The sequence below is a fragment of the Hemitrygon akajei genome, chromosome 2, assembly GCF_048418815.1.
Source record: "Hemitrygon akajei chromosome 2, sHemAka1.3, whole genome shotgun sequence".
NCBI lineage: Eukaryota > Metazoa > Chordata > Chondrichthyes > Myliobatiformes > Dasyatidae > Hemitrygon > Hemitrygon akajei.
This window is the reverse complement of record NC_133125.1, coordinates 83,687,042-83,704,833: the sequence shown is the minus strand read 5'-3', so window position 1 is coordinate 83,704,833 and position 17,792 is coordinate 83,687,042. Positions and strand designations below refer to the sequence as shown.

At 42.7% G+C, this 17,792-nt stretch overlaps 1 protein-coding gene across 3 annotated transcripts in view; it reads right to left on the bottom strand.

The window, feature by feature from the left end:
* Positions 1-17,792, bottom strand: part of LOC140714304 (contactin-associated protein-like 5) — a 1,942,527-nt gene that overhangs the window by 1,053,949 nt on the left and 870,786 nt on the right. For all 3 annotated transcript variants that reach the window (XM_073025413.1, XM_073025423.1, XM_073025434.1), the window contains one exon: positions 12,696-12,802. In XM_073025413.1, coding sequence (XP_072881514.1) covers positions 12,696-12,802 — 107 coding nt within the window. The remainder of the gene's footprint in view (positions 1-12,695; positions 12,803-17,792) is intronic.

Here is a 17,792-nt window from a genome sequence, read left to right as displayed (position 1 = left end):
AAACTGACCCGTGAGACGGGTCCGACCAGCACCGCGAGTCCGGGCCTGTGTCACCGAGGGTGAGGAGTAAACTGACCCGTGAGACGGGACTGACCAGCACTGCGCCGACCCACCGATGGCCACGAAACGACCTCTGTTACCAGTGCGGTGAGGCAGGCCATTTGACCCGGGACTGCCCCGCACCGGCACCACGCCACGGCCCAGCGCAGCCATCGGGAAACACCGAGCGGGCAGCACCGCCCGAATCCTCCAGCAGAATCCGTCCGGTGTCGCCCCTCCGGTGGGCCGTTTGGGTGAAGAGCGAGGTTTATACGTGGACTACGTGGTGAGGGGCATCAGATGCCGGGCATTGGTGGACACGGGGTTAACCATCACTACCATCCGTCCCGGTGTCCTCCCCAACATGGACCAGCATCCCCGCCTGGGTGGACAATGACTACGGTCCAGCGGGTGACGGTCACCGGTGACTGTGCGGCGATGCGAGGGAAGAGGAGGCTGCGCATCGCACTGGGGAAACACGGTGGAGCACGAGGTGTGTCTCGCCGACATCCGAGAGTCCTGCATCCTTGGCCTGGACCTGCTGCCCCGCTGGAGGACCCGTGTGGATGTGTCGGGGACAACACTCTACCTCGGTGCTGAAGCCGTGGCTCTCCGGCAGGGCAGCTCCAGGAAGCGGTCCCAGCGGGGGCAGCCAGCACCACCGGTTTCACAGCGGCCCGGGGCAGTGCAGCACACCCGGCAGCGGCCCAGCACAACACAGCTGAACCGCGGGCAAGCGACGGTGACGGCCCTTCAGGTGCCAGCCGGCGACCACCTCCCCACCATGGAGCAGCAGCTGAGCAGAGAACAGGTGAGCGATCCCGTGTTGGCCTGGGAGAGGGAATGGCTGAGTGTGGGACGACGGCCGGAGTGGGCAGAGATCTCCGCCCTGGACCCAGAGACCAAAGCCCTGTACTCGCAGTGGGGAACGCTGGAAGTGGCGACGGGTTGCTGTTCGAGCGGTGGCATTTGTCCGATGGTGACAGACATCTCCAGCAGCTGGTGAACCCCCGGGGGCTCCGCGCCATGGTGCTGCGGTCGGTGCACGAGCTGCTGGGGGTCGGACATCTCGGAGTTGCAAAGACATTGGGCTGTCTGTGTGAGTGATTCTACTGGCCTGGGTACAGGCAGGACGTGCAGCTGTTCGTGCACTGATGCAACGATTATACATACCAGAAGTGGCTGGGCCGCCAGTCTAGGGTGCCACTGCGGCAGTACATGGTGGGGGCCCAGTATGGGCCTACTGTCCCTCTCGGAATAAGGGACTATCTCCAAGCTTGGAAGCCACTGGAAGGGGCCGGGAGAGGTGCTCGACTGCATCTCTGATGTGGTATATCGGGTGCTGTTGCCTGAGCAGCGGAAAACAATCATGCTGCACCGGGACTGGCTGGTACTGTGTCATACCTTGGCCACCACTGACCACTTCAGCGAGGCTGAAGGAAGGAAGTGACACTCCGGGTGCCCTGCCTCTTGCCTCACACAAAGAGGGCCTCCCCTGGAGGGGGCTCCAAAATCACCTAGCGTCCCAGGTGGCAGTGTCGACGCCCACCGGGACTTTTGGACTTTGTTCTCGGAGGGCTGAGTAAAGTCAAGATGGCGCCAAACGGCGACTCCTTTGCTTGCATCTTTGGAAACAATTCTATTTCTCTCTCTGGTATCTCTTTTCAAAAAAAATCCTTTTCAAGATTTTTTTGAAGACCCTGAACTGGATTTACACTCTGACTTCAATATTCTTTGCAGGAATAGGACCCGCTGTCAGGGCCTAATGACTGGCCGCTTTCTGATATTCCAAGGATGCGGCCTGGAAGACCAGTGCACCTTCTGGGTGCCGTACTTCCGTGGCTCTGGAGACAGGCTAATACAAGGCCAGTGGCCTTGACCGAGGCATTGCGGGAGATCACAGAAGATCGGAAGCAGCGGGCTAACTGCCATTGGCTGTGAGTCCAGAGACCTCAGCTCTCCAGGTGCAGAGCTCGGAGGAAGCAACGTAACATTATAAATCAGTGAGTTGTTTGTTATGTCTCTCCTCTCGACATCTCTTTTTCCCTTATTAGGGAAATGTCGAATTACTGGGTGAACAAGTAGTCTTTGAGGTACTGCAAGTCTGTGTCTTTATGCACGCTTGAGTGCTGGATGGAGGGTGCCGATGCTTTTTTTTTTGCTGGAGGGGGAGCGTTGCCTTGCTGCTGCTTGTGCATGGGAGGGGGGAGCCTGGGGGGGGGTATTCTTTGGGGTTCTAATATTTAACTGTCATTCATTCTTTGGGGTCCTCCTCTGTTTTCGTGGATGTTGGCGAAGAAAAAGAATTTCAGGATGTATATTGTATCCATTTCTTGATATTAAATGTACCTGTTGACTCTGGGGTTTCTGAGGACAGCTGACCCCCCGAGTGGGGGCAGGCTGATGCTCTGGGGGGCATCGTTGTCATCCTGCCCCTACATTTCTAATAACCAGTACTGTTTATCGTTCGTGTGTTAAAATGCTTTTGTGGGATAATGGTGGGAAGGTCCAGTTTATTTATTGTTACAATATAACTTGGGTTATATAGCTATTTGCTTGTGTAATTGTGGGTCACCCTAACTGTATCCGGGATGTGTGATGGTCACCTCCCCCGTCTGTGTGAGACTGGTTGGGTTCTCTCACCAATCATGGTGCACAGTCTGATTTGTATTTATCACAATAAAATGGTTATTGAGTTTAACGAGCTTCCTCATCTGTCATTATGGACCAAATGCTCGCCACAATGTAATATATGTTAGTAGACCAATACTAAGTGCAAGAAGGTATGGGTGAAGCTGTAGTTTCACAAAGAAACATTATAGAGCGCAGATCTGCAACTAACAATGTTTCAGTTTTTCTGTTATAGAGCCAAAGAAGAACAGAATAACACAAAGTAAATAATGACAGCCTGTCCTATGCTGACCTCAAAGTCAAAATTGCTAGCCATGGTGATCACTAAAGCAAGTATTCATTAAGGACCTCCCCTTCCCCTCTGCCTCCAAAAACATTTCCTCCTTTATCCCTGAGTGGTCCTACCTTCACTCTACTCATTCACATGTTCTTGGCATATAGCTAATATGCATTTGCATTTTTCCTTAATCTGACTTGTCAAGTCATTTTCATGTCCTCTGCTAGTTCTGGTAAGTGTTTTCTTAAGCTCCTTCTTGGCTAGAACCCTGTTTAATGCTAGCTTCCTAAACCTTAAGCATGCTTCCTTCTTCCCCTTTACTAGATGTTCCATATCTCTTGTCAACCATAGTTCCTTTACCATACTAAGCTTTCCCTGTCTCAGTGGGACAAACCTACCCAGATCCCTATGCAAGTATTCTCTAAACAACCTCCACATTTCCGCTGAGTATTTGTATGAGAACATCTGATCCCAATTTATGTTTGCAAGTTCCTGCCATAACCATTGTATTGTCAGCTCTTATGGCTATGCTAAAGGTCAGGAGTTGTGGTCTCTCTCATGCCCAGGTTGATTGCCTAATTTCAATCCAGTGTGGCCTACTGTCTCATCAGCCTGTCCATCTGCTGTGTTAGGCATCCTTCCTGGACACCCTAACAAATTCTGCCCTACTTAAACCCTGTGCATGCTAAGATAGTGCCAATCAAACTGGGGGAAGTTGAAGTAATCTATGACAACAACCCTGTAATTTTTGTATCTTTCTGAAATCTATTTAATGATCTGCTCCTCAGTATCCCAGTAGCTATGAGGGAGCCTGTAGAATACTGCCAATAGAGCGATTGCTTGCTTCCTGTTTCTGACTTCAAGACTGACTCAGAAGATGATCTGATCGCTCCATGGCAAACACCCGCCCTCACTTTCTGAAGCTATCCCTGATAAATAATATCACTCCCCCACTTCTTTTACCTCCCTCCATTTCCCTTTTGAAGCTTCTAAACCTCAGACCATCAAGCAGCTAATCCAGCACTTGCAACCGCCAAGTATCTGTAATGGCCACAACATTGTAATTCTACATACTCTCAGCTCATTACACTTATTCTTAATGCTTCTCAAATTAAAGTAATACATTTCAAACCACCCAATTGACTGCATTTATGTGCTATCCACTGCCTATCCTTCCGCAGAGCCTCTCTGCACATTGTATCTACCCTTATACCAACTGCTCCACCATTTGCCCTATCGCTCTAAACTCACCAAAAATACTACTGTTTTATAATCATTTTCATAAAGCAGCAATTGCTGAAAAGCCATCATTTATCATTGCTCTCAAAGAATTGTGGATGAATCTCCTTCATGAATGATGTGGCCCTTTTGGAGAAAGGCTCCCATCATGCTGATGCATATGGAGCACCAGAATTTAGATCCAGTGGTGATAAAGGAAGACAATGTGACTTTGAGCTGATTGTACAGCAAATCAACAAACTGAATGAGGCAGAAATAGTCTTCGAATTCTATTGGTGTGGAATGTAATTGTGTGAAGTGCAAAGGAACTTATTCAAAAAAAAAGCAATTGCTTCTGGTTACTGGCACTCATTGTGCAGCTCTCAGAGTGTAATCAATTTGTTTTACATCCTCTTTGAAAAATAAAATGTATTTTGTTCATGGGATATACACATCACTGCGTTTGCCAGCATTGATTGTTCATCTTTAATTGCTCCTGATTCAATGATGCTGTCAATGGACAGCCTTTTTAGGTATGTCTAGAGTCACATGAAAGTAAGAGCAGAGGAGGTAGAGTTCCTCTGCTGAAGGGCATTGGTGAACTGGAGATAAAATAGAGCTATACAGAATGGAAGCAGCCCTTTTGGCCCATCTAGTCCATGTTGGCAAACTTGCATAACTTAGCTAGTCCCATTTGCCTGCGTTTGGCCCATATCATGCTAAATTTGTCCTGTGCCTGTAACTATCCCACGCTATCATGGAAAGAACGTACAGACAGTGGCGAGTTAACCCAGGTTAATGGCACTATAATAGCATTATGCTAACTGCTCTCTACTGGGGTGTCCATAATTGTATCTTCCTCTACCACTTCCTCTGGGAGCACTCACCATCCTGTGTGTGAAAATGTTGCTCTTCAGGTCCCTTTTAAACCTTTTTCTTCTCTCTATGCCCCCTAATACAATGAGTACCATTACGGAAGATGAAATGTTTCACTAACTTGTACTTTTATTTAATTACTTGAATTTAAATTCTGTAGTTGCAAGGTGGGATTCAACCTCATTTCTCTGGATCAATGATACAGAAATTTAGCTTATGGTCCGGAGACTTAACCGCTGCACTATTGTCCTCTGCTAACAATAATCTTCTGCACAGATGCAGTTATGATGTGTGGTGCTATTAAGTGGCACATTATACATGGTTAGATGCTATTTGACCAAACCTCATTTGCAATTGCTACAAACATGATTAGCCATTTATATGCATTCAGAACCTTGCAGGAAAGGTGAGAACCATCTCCTGACAATTGCTGGTCTGATCAATTCTGTAGGGGCTGTTGCATGGATGTCCTCCTTTATGACTTACACTCATCCCTTACGATAGATGACCTTTAAGCTCTTCTACCACCAAAAGCTGATTGATCAAGACCCAAACACTTTTCGCAGATGCCTTCTTTGTTATTTCCCTTTCCCACAAATGGATTATTAAGGACCCGAACACTCAGCCCCATGTTGACCCCTTCATTATCCAATTGGATCCTCTCTCAAAGGCAACCTCCACACTACAATCCACATAGGATGAATCTCCTCTCTTGGCAGAGTACACATGAGTTCCTCAACTATCCCCATAAGAAAATAAGACAGCAGCAGAATTAGGACATTCAGTCCATTGAGTCTGCTCCACCATTCTGTCATGGCTGATTTATTTTCCCCTCTCAACCAAATTCTCCTTCCTTTCCCCTGTAACCTTTGACAGTCTTCCAAATCAAGAAAAGATCTACCTCTGCTTTAAATATACTCAACAACTTGGCCTCCACTGGCATCTGTGGCAATGAATTCCACAGATTCACCATCCTCTAGCTAAAGAAATTTCTCCAGCCAAGAAATTCCTCCTCATCTCTGTTCTAAAGTGATTTCTTTCTATTCTGACATTGAGTCCTCTGGTCCAATACTCTCCCAGGATTGGAAAAAAAAACTTCACTACATTCACTCTGTCTAGGTCTTTCAAAATTCAGTAGGTTTGAATGATAAATCCCTCTCATTTACTGTACCTAAACTCTAGTGAGTACGGGCCCAGCACCATCAGATGCTCCTCATACATTTTTGTCTGCATCTTTGTGCACAATTCCTGTGTAAGGTGATTCATTACATGCAATGCTTGTTTTGTAATTGGGTATTTCTGCAAGGTTCTGTGTTGTGGGCTCATGATTCTCTGGCCAATGTGGTTCTCAGTATGTACACTCTGTGACCACTTTATTACGTTCACATGTACATCTACCCCTTAAAGCACATATCTACTTAGCTAATAATGTTCGGCAACTCGATTCATAAACACATGCTGATGTGGTCAAGTGGTTCAGTTGCTGTTCAGACCAAACTTCAGAATGGTAAAGAAATGTGATTTAAAGTGACTGACTGTGGAATAATTGTTGGTGCCAGACGGGGTGGTTTGAGTCTTTCAGAAACTGCTGATCTACTAGGAAATTCACACACATCAGTCTCTATAGAGTTCTGCAGAGAATGGTGCAAACAATTTTATAAATCCAGTGAGCAATAGTTCTGTAGGTGCAAACATTTTGTTATTAATAAAGGTCAGAGGAGAATGGCAAGACTGGTTTAAGCTGATAGGAAGGCGACTGTAACTCAACTAAGCATGTGGTACATCAGCAGTGTGCAGAATAGCATCTCTGAATGCCTGACACATCGAACCTTGAAGTGGATGGGCTACAACAGCAGAAGAACATGAATACACAGTACACTCAGTAGCCACTTTAGGTCCAGGAGGTACCTAATAAACTGGCTATTGAGTGTATCCTGATATGTCATTTTTCCAAGAGTATTTAACAAATTCCAGGTGTAAAATGGATATAAGACATGGTCAATGTCTAATTAGGGTGTGAACCTATTTTATATCGCATATGATTGTACCACAAAGAAAAACATTAGTTATCTTGTTACTGATGTTAATTAATGGGAAAACAGCATTGAACATTTGCAAGAACTTTACTACTATTCAATATAAAAATATAGCATCTTTTTGCTTCAACTGAAGGGAAAGGCTTGATTTAATATGTTAATTGAACACCAGTGCTCCCTCTGTAATTCTTTGTGAATTTTGAACAGATGTCTGCATCAGCCTGTGAGATTCTGAATCAGGAGTAGATTCTGGTGCCCTAGAGGACCACTCAGATGGTTCAGTTAGTGTACATGAATATTAGTAAATTGCTTTATTATTGTCACATGTAGTGTGCTGTGGAAAGACATGCCTTGCATCCAATTTGTCAGAGCAAACTGAAAGATCAATTGGAGTTGCTGTTCAGAATAATGGGTGATTGAGAAACAGTGTGCACCAGGGCATCAGTGAAAGCTGATCTACTTGAGCAGGAATTTGGTACAGCTTTTACATTCTCAGTTGATGGGATTTCCAGTAAAAGTACATTTTGTTAACAGAATGGTGGCTACAAGAAGATGCATTAAAGTAATGGGTTATGTCTTGATTACAGAGTGAAATAATTGTCCACCAGTCTAACAGAAAATTCCATTTTCTATTACAATAGGTGCATGCTATAACATGATTAACAAAATTCCTGAACCTTGGATGTCATCACTGCTGTGTTCCATGCCTGTAATTCTAGGCTTTGTTTGTGGTTCCCTATTACCGCAGTCGCACAATCCACATCCCTATTTACTAGTTACTACTCCTCACTATTCTTTCTTCCCCAACACCATTCATTACAATGGAGCAAGTCATATTGAGGTTCAGGAATCCATTTCATCATAGTAGGAAACCTTTCAATAGACGTATGGGCTGGCGCATCAAATGTTGTCATGCAACTGGTTTGGGAAGGAATAAACAGACTACAAAGTGAGAGTGAGCAATTGATGGAGTGATGGGATGAGAATGAAAGTGTGAGAGAGACTGAGACAGGGGAGAGAGAGAGAGGCAGGAAAATGGACAGAAATAGAGATAACTCTTCTAGAAATCCCTCTTAGATACAAAGAACAGATCTGTGATAATCAAGAGAGAGAGAAAGGTTTAAAGGAAATGTGTAAAGATCAGTGAAAAAGAAATGCACTGATATCTTAAAGTGTGTGTCTGTCAGAGATTAAATTTATGTAAAAATGATGATCCAGAAATATATTGTAATGGGAACAGAACTGCAGGAACAGTGAGAACATTTTATTTATCTGCGAGCAATATCATCCAACATCACCATGCAGGTACTGGGCTGAATAAAGGTCTATTATATTTTAGTGCCTCCCATGAATTAAAAATATGATTTATATTCATACCATAGTGTATAATATCTCTCAGAAACATCTTAAAGTACTTCATGAAATGAATTACTTTGAAGTGCTATTATTATGAAATAGATAGAAGTAGCAGCCATTCCAGCATTATACATTGTTCTGTGTCAAACCTACCATCGTACTGGCTCGATGAATGGGCCACCCAATGAATTCAGCTTCACTATAATCATTACTTTAAATAGAGAATCTATGGTCTTAGTTACAATTGAATCTATTTCTACCTTGTTTTCAAGCAGTGCATTTTAAACTCAAAGACATCCTACAAAGAGTGTTGAGGTGAGAGAGCACATTGATCTGTTTTTGCGTTGTGTTGACATTAGCTATTGACTTGGAGACCTCCAAATAAAACCATAATATTAAACATCAACCTATGCCAAGAAGCTGACCCATGCTTTAATGTTTCATTCAAATATTGGCATCTTTTCTAAATGAAGCATTCCCTGATTACCATACTGCGATGTCAGCCTTCATTAAACGTTCTCATTCTGGAGTGGACCTTGGTGTCAAATGAATGTGTGTTGCATTTATGCTGTTGATCGCTTTCAGGAAACCTGTACTATTAATCTTTCAAACAGAGGACAGAACTGACCAGCCCAATTAACATGAGTGTAATATTATACAATTCTTATTGTCACAGCTTGCTATTTTTTCCCATGATAATAATCAATAAAAAGTGCACATTCAAAGCTTCAGCCTCAAAATTCTATTTAAACAGCATGGAAGCCAAAATTATATATGTCTGAGAATAAAAGTGGTTTGAGTTAAATCATTTAAGCCATTTTCATTATTTTTAATACAAAACACAAAGGTCTGAAAGATACTGTAACCTTTCCAACATGAGCAATTTATTGTAGTCCTCAGTTTTAATAATGATTTCTGTTATTCATATGTTGGAATATATTAATGAAGCTTTCTGAACAGTTCAGGGTGACACTGAATTACTGGAACATAATTGTACTTAAACCCTGCTGTGATGTATTAATATGCATTTTCTATTGATGTCAGATGTATGCTCTTTGCATCTATGTTCAAAGGGTAGTGGAATCAAACCTACTTCAGAACTAGTTATCAAAAGAAGGGGTTGGACTACTCTGCATCTCAGTTCTCCGATAATCAATAAAAATAAAATGGAGCTTTATTTCTCACAAGTACATCAAAACATACAGTGAAATGTGTTGTTTGTGTCAAGTCAAATCAAATCGGTGGGGATTGTGCTGTGCAGCTGCAAATGTTGACACACTTCTGGCACCAATATAGCACGCTCATAACCAACCAACCATTAGAGTGTGGGAAGAAGCCCACACAGTCACAGGGAGAATATATAAACTCCTTACGGACAGCGTCTGGAATCGAACCCAGCTGCCAGTTTAAAGCTTTGCACTAATTGCTACGCTACCTTGCTGCCTATGTATAGTTTCCTTATGTATACATATTGTGTATGATCTGTGGATCCCCTCTTTCAATAGTAATCTAATTTAAACAAACAAAGGAATGCTGCAATTTGACAATCATCAAACACCCATCTATGCCATCCCCTTTTAGCAGCTTTTGGTTTACAGCCTTCTATGTTCTTCTGACAAAAGTGTTTATCAAGATACCTCTAAAGTATTATGAGAGGACCTGTCTCTACCAACCTTTCAAGAAGTGAACTCCAGATTTCAACCACCGTATTGGTGAAAATATCTTTTATCTCCTCAAAACTTTCAGCTCCTTACCTTGACTAGACGACAGGTCTGAAATATTGTTGAGGATCCCAACCATCCAATCCCAAATCTCTTTGATCCACTATTGTCAGCAAGAAGGTACAGGAGCATTAGGACCGGGACTGTCAGACTGGGTAACAGCTTCTTCCCTCAGGCAGTGAGACTAATGAATACCCTGCCACTAGGACAGCAAGCTGTTTAATGTTTACCTGTTTTGAATTATATTTTATTAACTTATTTACAGTAATGTTTTATGTGCAGTGTGTGATATATGTTCTGTGGGTGCACCGTGGTCCAGAGGGACACCATTTTGTTTGGTTGTGTATATGTACCGTCAGATAACAAAAAAACTTGAATCTGAACTTATGCCCTTTATTCTTCAATGCCTCTGCTGCATTAAACTGAGAATTCATCTGACATTATTGGTTACCTTAAAAAATAACACCTATAGATATGAAGCAAATGAGGGGATTTCTGACCAAAAGTTACTGCTCAAATTCACCTGAATAGAGTGTCTGGCGATGATCATGGTTCCATTTGTGTTAAGGTGCCATATCTCAATACCTAAAGATCCAAATAGCAGTTGTAGAAGAGACGGAGACACTGTAGCACAGTGCCAGAGATACAGGTACAGTGCTGACTTCAGCTGAGGTCTGAGTGGAGTTTTCATATTCTCCCTGTGGGTTTCCCTCAGGTACATTATGTTCCTCCTACATCTGAAGACATGCAGGACAGCAGGTAAAATGGCCATAATAATTTTCCTTAGTAAGTTGTTAAAATGGTAGAATCTGAAGGGAGTTAATGAGAAGTTGTGGGAAATGGGATTAAATGGGTGGTTAATGGTTATCATGGACTTACTGGGCAGAAAGGCCTGTTTCTGTGCTGTATCTCACCATAAATCAATGACTGTGATTTTTGATGCTGTGTAAGGTGCTACTGAAATACAAATGCTTTCGCAAATTTCATACATTAAACAAGAATTTTGACCTTTGACAATGTTTTCTTGAATCCAAGTACAGCTGAAGTTATAAAAATAAATCAACTGCTGGAGGAACTTCCAGATTAGACAGCATTTGTGGAGGAAAATAGACAGTCAACATTTCAAATCACGACTCTGTATCTGACGTGATGATGTACAGGTGAAGGGTCTTGAACTGCACATTGACAGTCCTTTTCCTTCCACTAATGTCACCAGTTCATACTAACTCATCATGAGTGCATAGTGACTACACTAGACTGGAACAAGCTGAGGGAAGTGAGTGACCAACCAAACTGCAGTGACACCAAACACATCATTGTTCATTGGTTACATGTAAGCAAGAGTCACCCAAATGGTTGATTCATAGATCAACCAAGAAAGCATTTCTTTCACTGCTGGCTGAATTTAAACAGCCGATCATCTGAAGTCTCAGCTGTGGCACAGTGTTTACTGGTTTATTATTAGTGTTACATTATTAGCTTTATTTGTCAGAAGCATCAAAACAAACAATGAAATGTGTTACTTTACATTAAGCCGTTACATTAAACCATGCTAGCTTTTAAGCAACCGTATCGGCTAAGGTCCCTCTTGTCTATAAAATCATGTTCAGTTACACTCTTACATTAAAGGTTGTCGTAAAATTTGAAAAAAAAATAGGATGACCAAATAATAAAAATATAGGATTTTCCTCATTAGGTCTTCCTGTTCATTCAATAGTTTGAAATTATAATCAGGCAGCAACATACTTCACCCATAATGGGAAATAACCGGCTCTCTGGTTTGTCCAAATGGATTAATCAGAATAATTCTTCCTTCACTGGTGACTGTGGACATTGGAAATATAAATCACTGGCGATGGAGGATCAAACGGGAAGCTTAGTTTGCATTCCCTGACTGTTAGTAATTAGTTAATAATCCTTCCAGAATAATTCTGGAATAACCCTTCCTCCACTTCAGATTGTGTACTTGAGCAATGTCAATCACTGGGCAGCACACACAAAATACTGGAAGAACTCAGCAGGCCAGGCAGCAACTATGGATGTTTAGGGTCCTCCAGCATTTTGTGTGTGTTGCTCAGATTTCCAACATCTGCAGATTTTCTCTTGTTTGTGATCAATCACTGGGGATGGAGTTACCAAAAGGATGTCTTAATTTACATTAACTGTTTTGTATAAAGCAAAGTAAAATGCTGCATTTTCACCCTTCAAGTAAACTAATAAATATCAGTATCCTTGTCAAACCAGTGAATAAATTGGACTCTCTATTAGAGCATGATTTAGAGTAAATTTCAATTTTGGGACAAAAATATATTTTAGCCACTCACTCTCAGGTTAATAATGAATGATTTAATACTGTATTTGTTCTACTAATAGTATATTGTGTTTTATGGTGTAACTTAATGGTTTCCACAAAAGATGAACAATCTGATGTTAACAGATCGTGTTTTCAAAGGAAAAGGTTGAATTTTACCAAGCCTAATTAACAGCATCTCTCAAAAGTACCCAGAGCAGATTCTATAATAAATAGTGAGTGATACTCACAGCTATGGCAGGTTTCTCCAGTGTAGCCAGTCCCAGCACAGTCACAGTGAAAGGTGTTCCAGGATTGAGAGCATTCTCCTCCATGTTCACAGTAATTTGGTAAACACCTACAATTAATAGAATTGCCATCATGTTGACCGGCTTGCTGGCAAGTATATAGAACAGTTTTCTCTAGTAAACTCAAAGCTCAAAGTAAATTTTTTATCAATGCTTGTATGCTACCAAATGCTATCTTTTATTTTCTTGCAGGCATTTACAGAAGAAAAGAAATGTAATGGAATTTCATGAAAAACTTTTCATTAGCACCTCCAAGAGGACCACAAATTTGTTGTTGGGTTTGGTGACTTGCATGCCACAATGACCCGGAGGGTTATGTTATCTGGAGTCAGAGCTTTATGCATTGAATCTTGGTAGGGTCATCCATGCCAAACAAGTCAAAGGGTAGAGGCCAGACTATGAGTGCTCCTCAGTCCTCCAAGTTCGGAGGTTCAGCTCAGGGCTAGCCACAGTGACTGGTAAAACAATATAGTTAAAGGCACAGCAATGAATCCTACTCCTGAGTCTCTACCCAGAACTTACATGACTGACAGTAGTGAAAACCACGAAGAAGCTATTGACATGATGAAGGAAGCCCTGAACACCATTACAGATGGAAGATGTTCATTGCTGCCCTAAATGCCAGAGGCATAACAGGCAGGAAGTAAGTATTCATAAACAGAAAATCAATGTGCAAGGGAAGACAAACTGTACACATAAAAATAATACTAAGAACATGAGTTAGAATACTAAGAATGCAGTAGAACAGAGTGATCTAGGAATAATGGTGCATAGTTCCCTGAAGGTGGAATCTCATGTGGATAGGGTGGTGGAGAAAGCTTTTGGTATGTTGGCCTTTATAAATCAGAGCATTGAGTATAGGAGTTAGGATGTAATATTAAAATTGTACAAGGCATTGGTAAGGCTGAATTTGGAGTATTATGTAAAGTTCTGGTCACCGAATTATAGGAAAGATGTCAACAAAATAGAGAGAGCACAGAGAAGATGTACTAGAATGTTACCTGGGTTTCAGCACCTAAGTCACAGGGAAAGGTTGAACAAGTTAGGTCTTTATTCTTTGGAGCATAGAAGGTTGAGGGGGGACTTGATAGAGGAATTTAAAATAATGAGGGGGATAGATAGAGTTGACGTGAATAGGCTTTTTCCATTGAGAGTAGGGGAGATTCAAACAAGAGGGAATGAGTTGAGAGTTAGGGAGCAGAAGTTTAAAGGTAACACGAGGGGGAACTTCTTTACTCAGAGAGTGGTAGCTGTGTGGAACGAGCTTCCAGTAGAAGTGGTAGTGGCAGGTTCAGTATTGTAATTTAAAGTAAAATTGGATAGGTATATGGACAGGAAAGGAATGGAGGGTTATGGGCTGAATGTGGGTCAGTGGTACTAGGTGAGAGTAAGCATTTGGCATGGACTAGAAGGTCTGAAATGGCCTGTTTCCGTGCTGTAATTGTTATATGGTTATATGAGTTATACAGGAAAACATAGGAACATTAAACGATCACATTTTGAACAGAGAAGGCATGGGATGAGAAGTTGTATAATGAGATTTGATGGCACTGAGGAGGAGCTCATAGAAACCTATCAAACACTGAAAGTCCCAGATAGAATGGACATGGAGAGGATGTTACCCATAGTGGGAGAGTCTAGTACCGGGGGTACATTCTCAGAATAGAGGGATGTTCCTTTAGAATAGAGTTAAGGAGGAATTTCTTCAGACTGAGGGTGGTGCTTCCGTGGAATTCATTGACATAGACAGTTGTGGAGACCAGGTCATTGGGTATATTTAAAGCAGAGGTTGGTAGGTTCTTGATTAGTCAGGGTGTCACAGGTTATGGGGAGAAGACATGAGAATGGGGTTGAGAGGGATAATAAATCAGTCTTGAAGGGATGGTAGAGCAGACTTGGTGGGCCCAGTGCCCCAATTCTGCTCTTACGTCTAAGATGTAGGGCATGGAAAATGGCCAATCAGCCCAAAGTCCTACCACCCATTTAACCTCATCCTACATTAATCACATTCTCATCAGTTCTCCTAGGACACTAATGGCAGTGTCTACCAATGTACACAACTTTGGAATGTGGGAGCAAACCAGAGCAGCCGGAGGAAACCATCATGAAAAAATTTTCAGGTCACCATGAAAAAATTTGTTCTCTAATGTGGATTGAAAAACTTGAGCGAAGTGCACAAGATGCTCAAGCAATTAGGTATGTCAAACAATATTGACAGAGAGAAATAAACAGTCAGTGTGTTGGGCCATCAGAGTAGGGTTGGTATAGTCGAAGCAAAGGAGGCAAACTGATAGACATATATGAAATTATAACAACAACACACACTCAAAATGCTGGTAGAACACAGCAGGCTAGGCAGCATCTATAGGGAGAAGCGTTGTCGACGTTTTGGGCCGAGACCCTTCGTCAGGGCTAACCGAAAGGAAAGATAGTAAGAGATGTGAAAGTAGTGGGGGGAGGGGGAAATGCGAAATGATAGGAGTAGACCGGAGGGGGTGGGATGAAGCTAAGAGCTGGAAAGGTGATTGGCAAAAGTGATACAGAGCTGGAGACGGGAAAGGATCATGGGACGGGAGGCCTCGGGGGGAGGTGGGGGGGAGCACCGGAGGGAGATGGAGAACAGGCAAACAACTAAATGGGTCAGGGATGGGGTAAGAAGGGGAGGAGGGGCATTAACTGAAGTTAGAGAAGTCAATGTTCATGCCATCAGGTTGGAGGCTACCCAGCCGGTATATAAGGTGTTGTTCCTCCAACCTGAGTTTGGATACATTTTGACAATAGAGGAGGCCATGGATAGACATATCAGAATGGGAATGGGACATGGAATTAAAATGTGTGGCCACTGGGAGATCCTGCTTTTTCTGGCGGACCGAGCATAGGTGTTCCACGAAACGGTCTCCCAGTCTGCGTTGGGTCTCACCAATATATAAAAGGCCACACCGGGAGCACCGGACGTAGTATACCACACCAGCCGACTCACAGGTGAAGTGTCGCCTCACCTGGAAGGACTGTCTGGGGCCCTGAATGGTGGTGAGGGAGGAAGTGTAAGGGCAGGTGTAGCATTTGTTCCGTTTACAAGGATAAGTGCCAGGAGGGAGATCGGTGGGAAGGGATGGGGGGGACGAGTGGACAAGGGAGTCGTGTCAAGGGACAAGGGATCCCTGTGAAAAGCAGAAAGGGGGGGGAGAGAAAAATGTGTTTGGTAGTGGGATCCCGTTGGAGGTGGCGGAAGTTACGGAGAATTATATGTTGGACCCGGAGGCTGGTGGGGTGGTAGGTAAGGACAAGGGGAACCCTATCCCGAGTGGGGTGGTGGGTGGATGGGGTGAGGGCAGATGTGCGGGAAATGGGAGAGATGCGTTTGAGAGCAGAGTTGATGGTGGACAAAGGGAAGACCTTTTGTTTAAAAAAGGAAGACATCTCCTTCATCCTGGAAAGAAAAGCCTCATCCTGAGAGCAGATGTGGCGGAGATGGAGGAATTGTGAGAAGGGGATAGCCTTTTTGCAAGAGACAGGGTGGGAAGATCCCTCATGGTGGTGGGGGTGAGGGGTGTCTCAGAAATAGAAGGCCATTGTTTCAATTTGAGAGTGTTGGATTCAGATGTTTTAATCCAAGGTTCTTTCAGAAGTCAGGAAAGGGGCACAAAACCTGTTGCTTCACAATTATTTTATTAAGCTTTGACTGAACACAGAAAAAACTGAAAAAACACACGTGTAATTGAAACATACAGTAAAATGCATCATTTGTGTTAATAACCAACATGCCCATGGGTGTGCTGAGGACAACCTGCAAATGTCACCACACGTTCTTGCTTGGCAGAACAGCACAGGACACAACAAAACAGAAGACAACATGTAATAAAACAACACCAGCAAAACAAGCCCACACATATACAGTCTTCTAACCCCAAGATAGTCTGTATTCCTTGGCCTCCAGTAGACCCAGATTTGGTATGATCTGCATCATGGCTCTTCTTTGTGCCTCTCTCTCTCTAAGCTAGCTCTTCCTGATTTCTTCTTGGTTTGATTTTAAGCCACCTATTTCCTTCTCCCACTGTCTTTGATTAAGAAGACAGAGCCCATTAATCTCATTACCCTGCTATCAGGAAGTAATTCCAGAAAGCTATGACACAAAAAAATATCGGAGCTGCAGGGCACATGAAATCTATTTCATTGTGAAGATGAGAAAACACCCTGTTCCAATGAGCCCATCAGTTCTTAAAGCTCTGATTTTCTGTAGAAGGAACATTAAGTACGTCTTTGAGGCTAAAGGAAAACATTTATTTCTCATCAGACTTAAGAATTGTTAATTCTTTATTATAGTCATCAACACCCAATTCAGAATCAAGAACCTGCTTGCATTATTTTAATGTCACATTAAGCAGTTGTGCAAAGAAACTTTAGATTTTAGTGTATAAGTTAACACAGCTCATTTACCTCATTGTTATGCCTTCTGCATATATTTACAGCAAGCAGGCAAGGCAGTCTAAAAGGAATCATTGTATGAGCAGTATGAGACATATTTACATAATGAGGGACACACATAGATGTTATTCAGCATTATTTCCTTGATATGGGAAGTGCTGTTGAGAGCTCTGCAACAGGGAAATAATTTAGTAACAGACCTTGTGAAAACTTGTTAAGTACAATTCAGCTGAATCTTGTGTCTTCAATTTGATGTTGATAACGAGGCTGAGTGGGCAAATGCATGGTAGATGCAGATTATATGGATAATGTGAGGTTATCAACTTTAGCCTCAAAAACAGAAAGGTGGGTAATTATCTGCATAGAAGAATCAGAATAAGGTTTATTATCATATGTCATTTCTTTTTTGTTTTGCAACAGCAATACAGTGCAATAAATAAAAATTACCCAGCTGGCTGAGTTTGCAACCTTCTGCCCTTTGCTTATTTCAATCCTATGCATTGGCACCTCCATACCAAGTGGTGATGTAACTACTTAGAACACTCTCCATGGTACAAAAATGATAAATACAAGTTAAAATTGAAGTTTCTTGTATACCAGTCGCTGAAAGAAAGC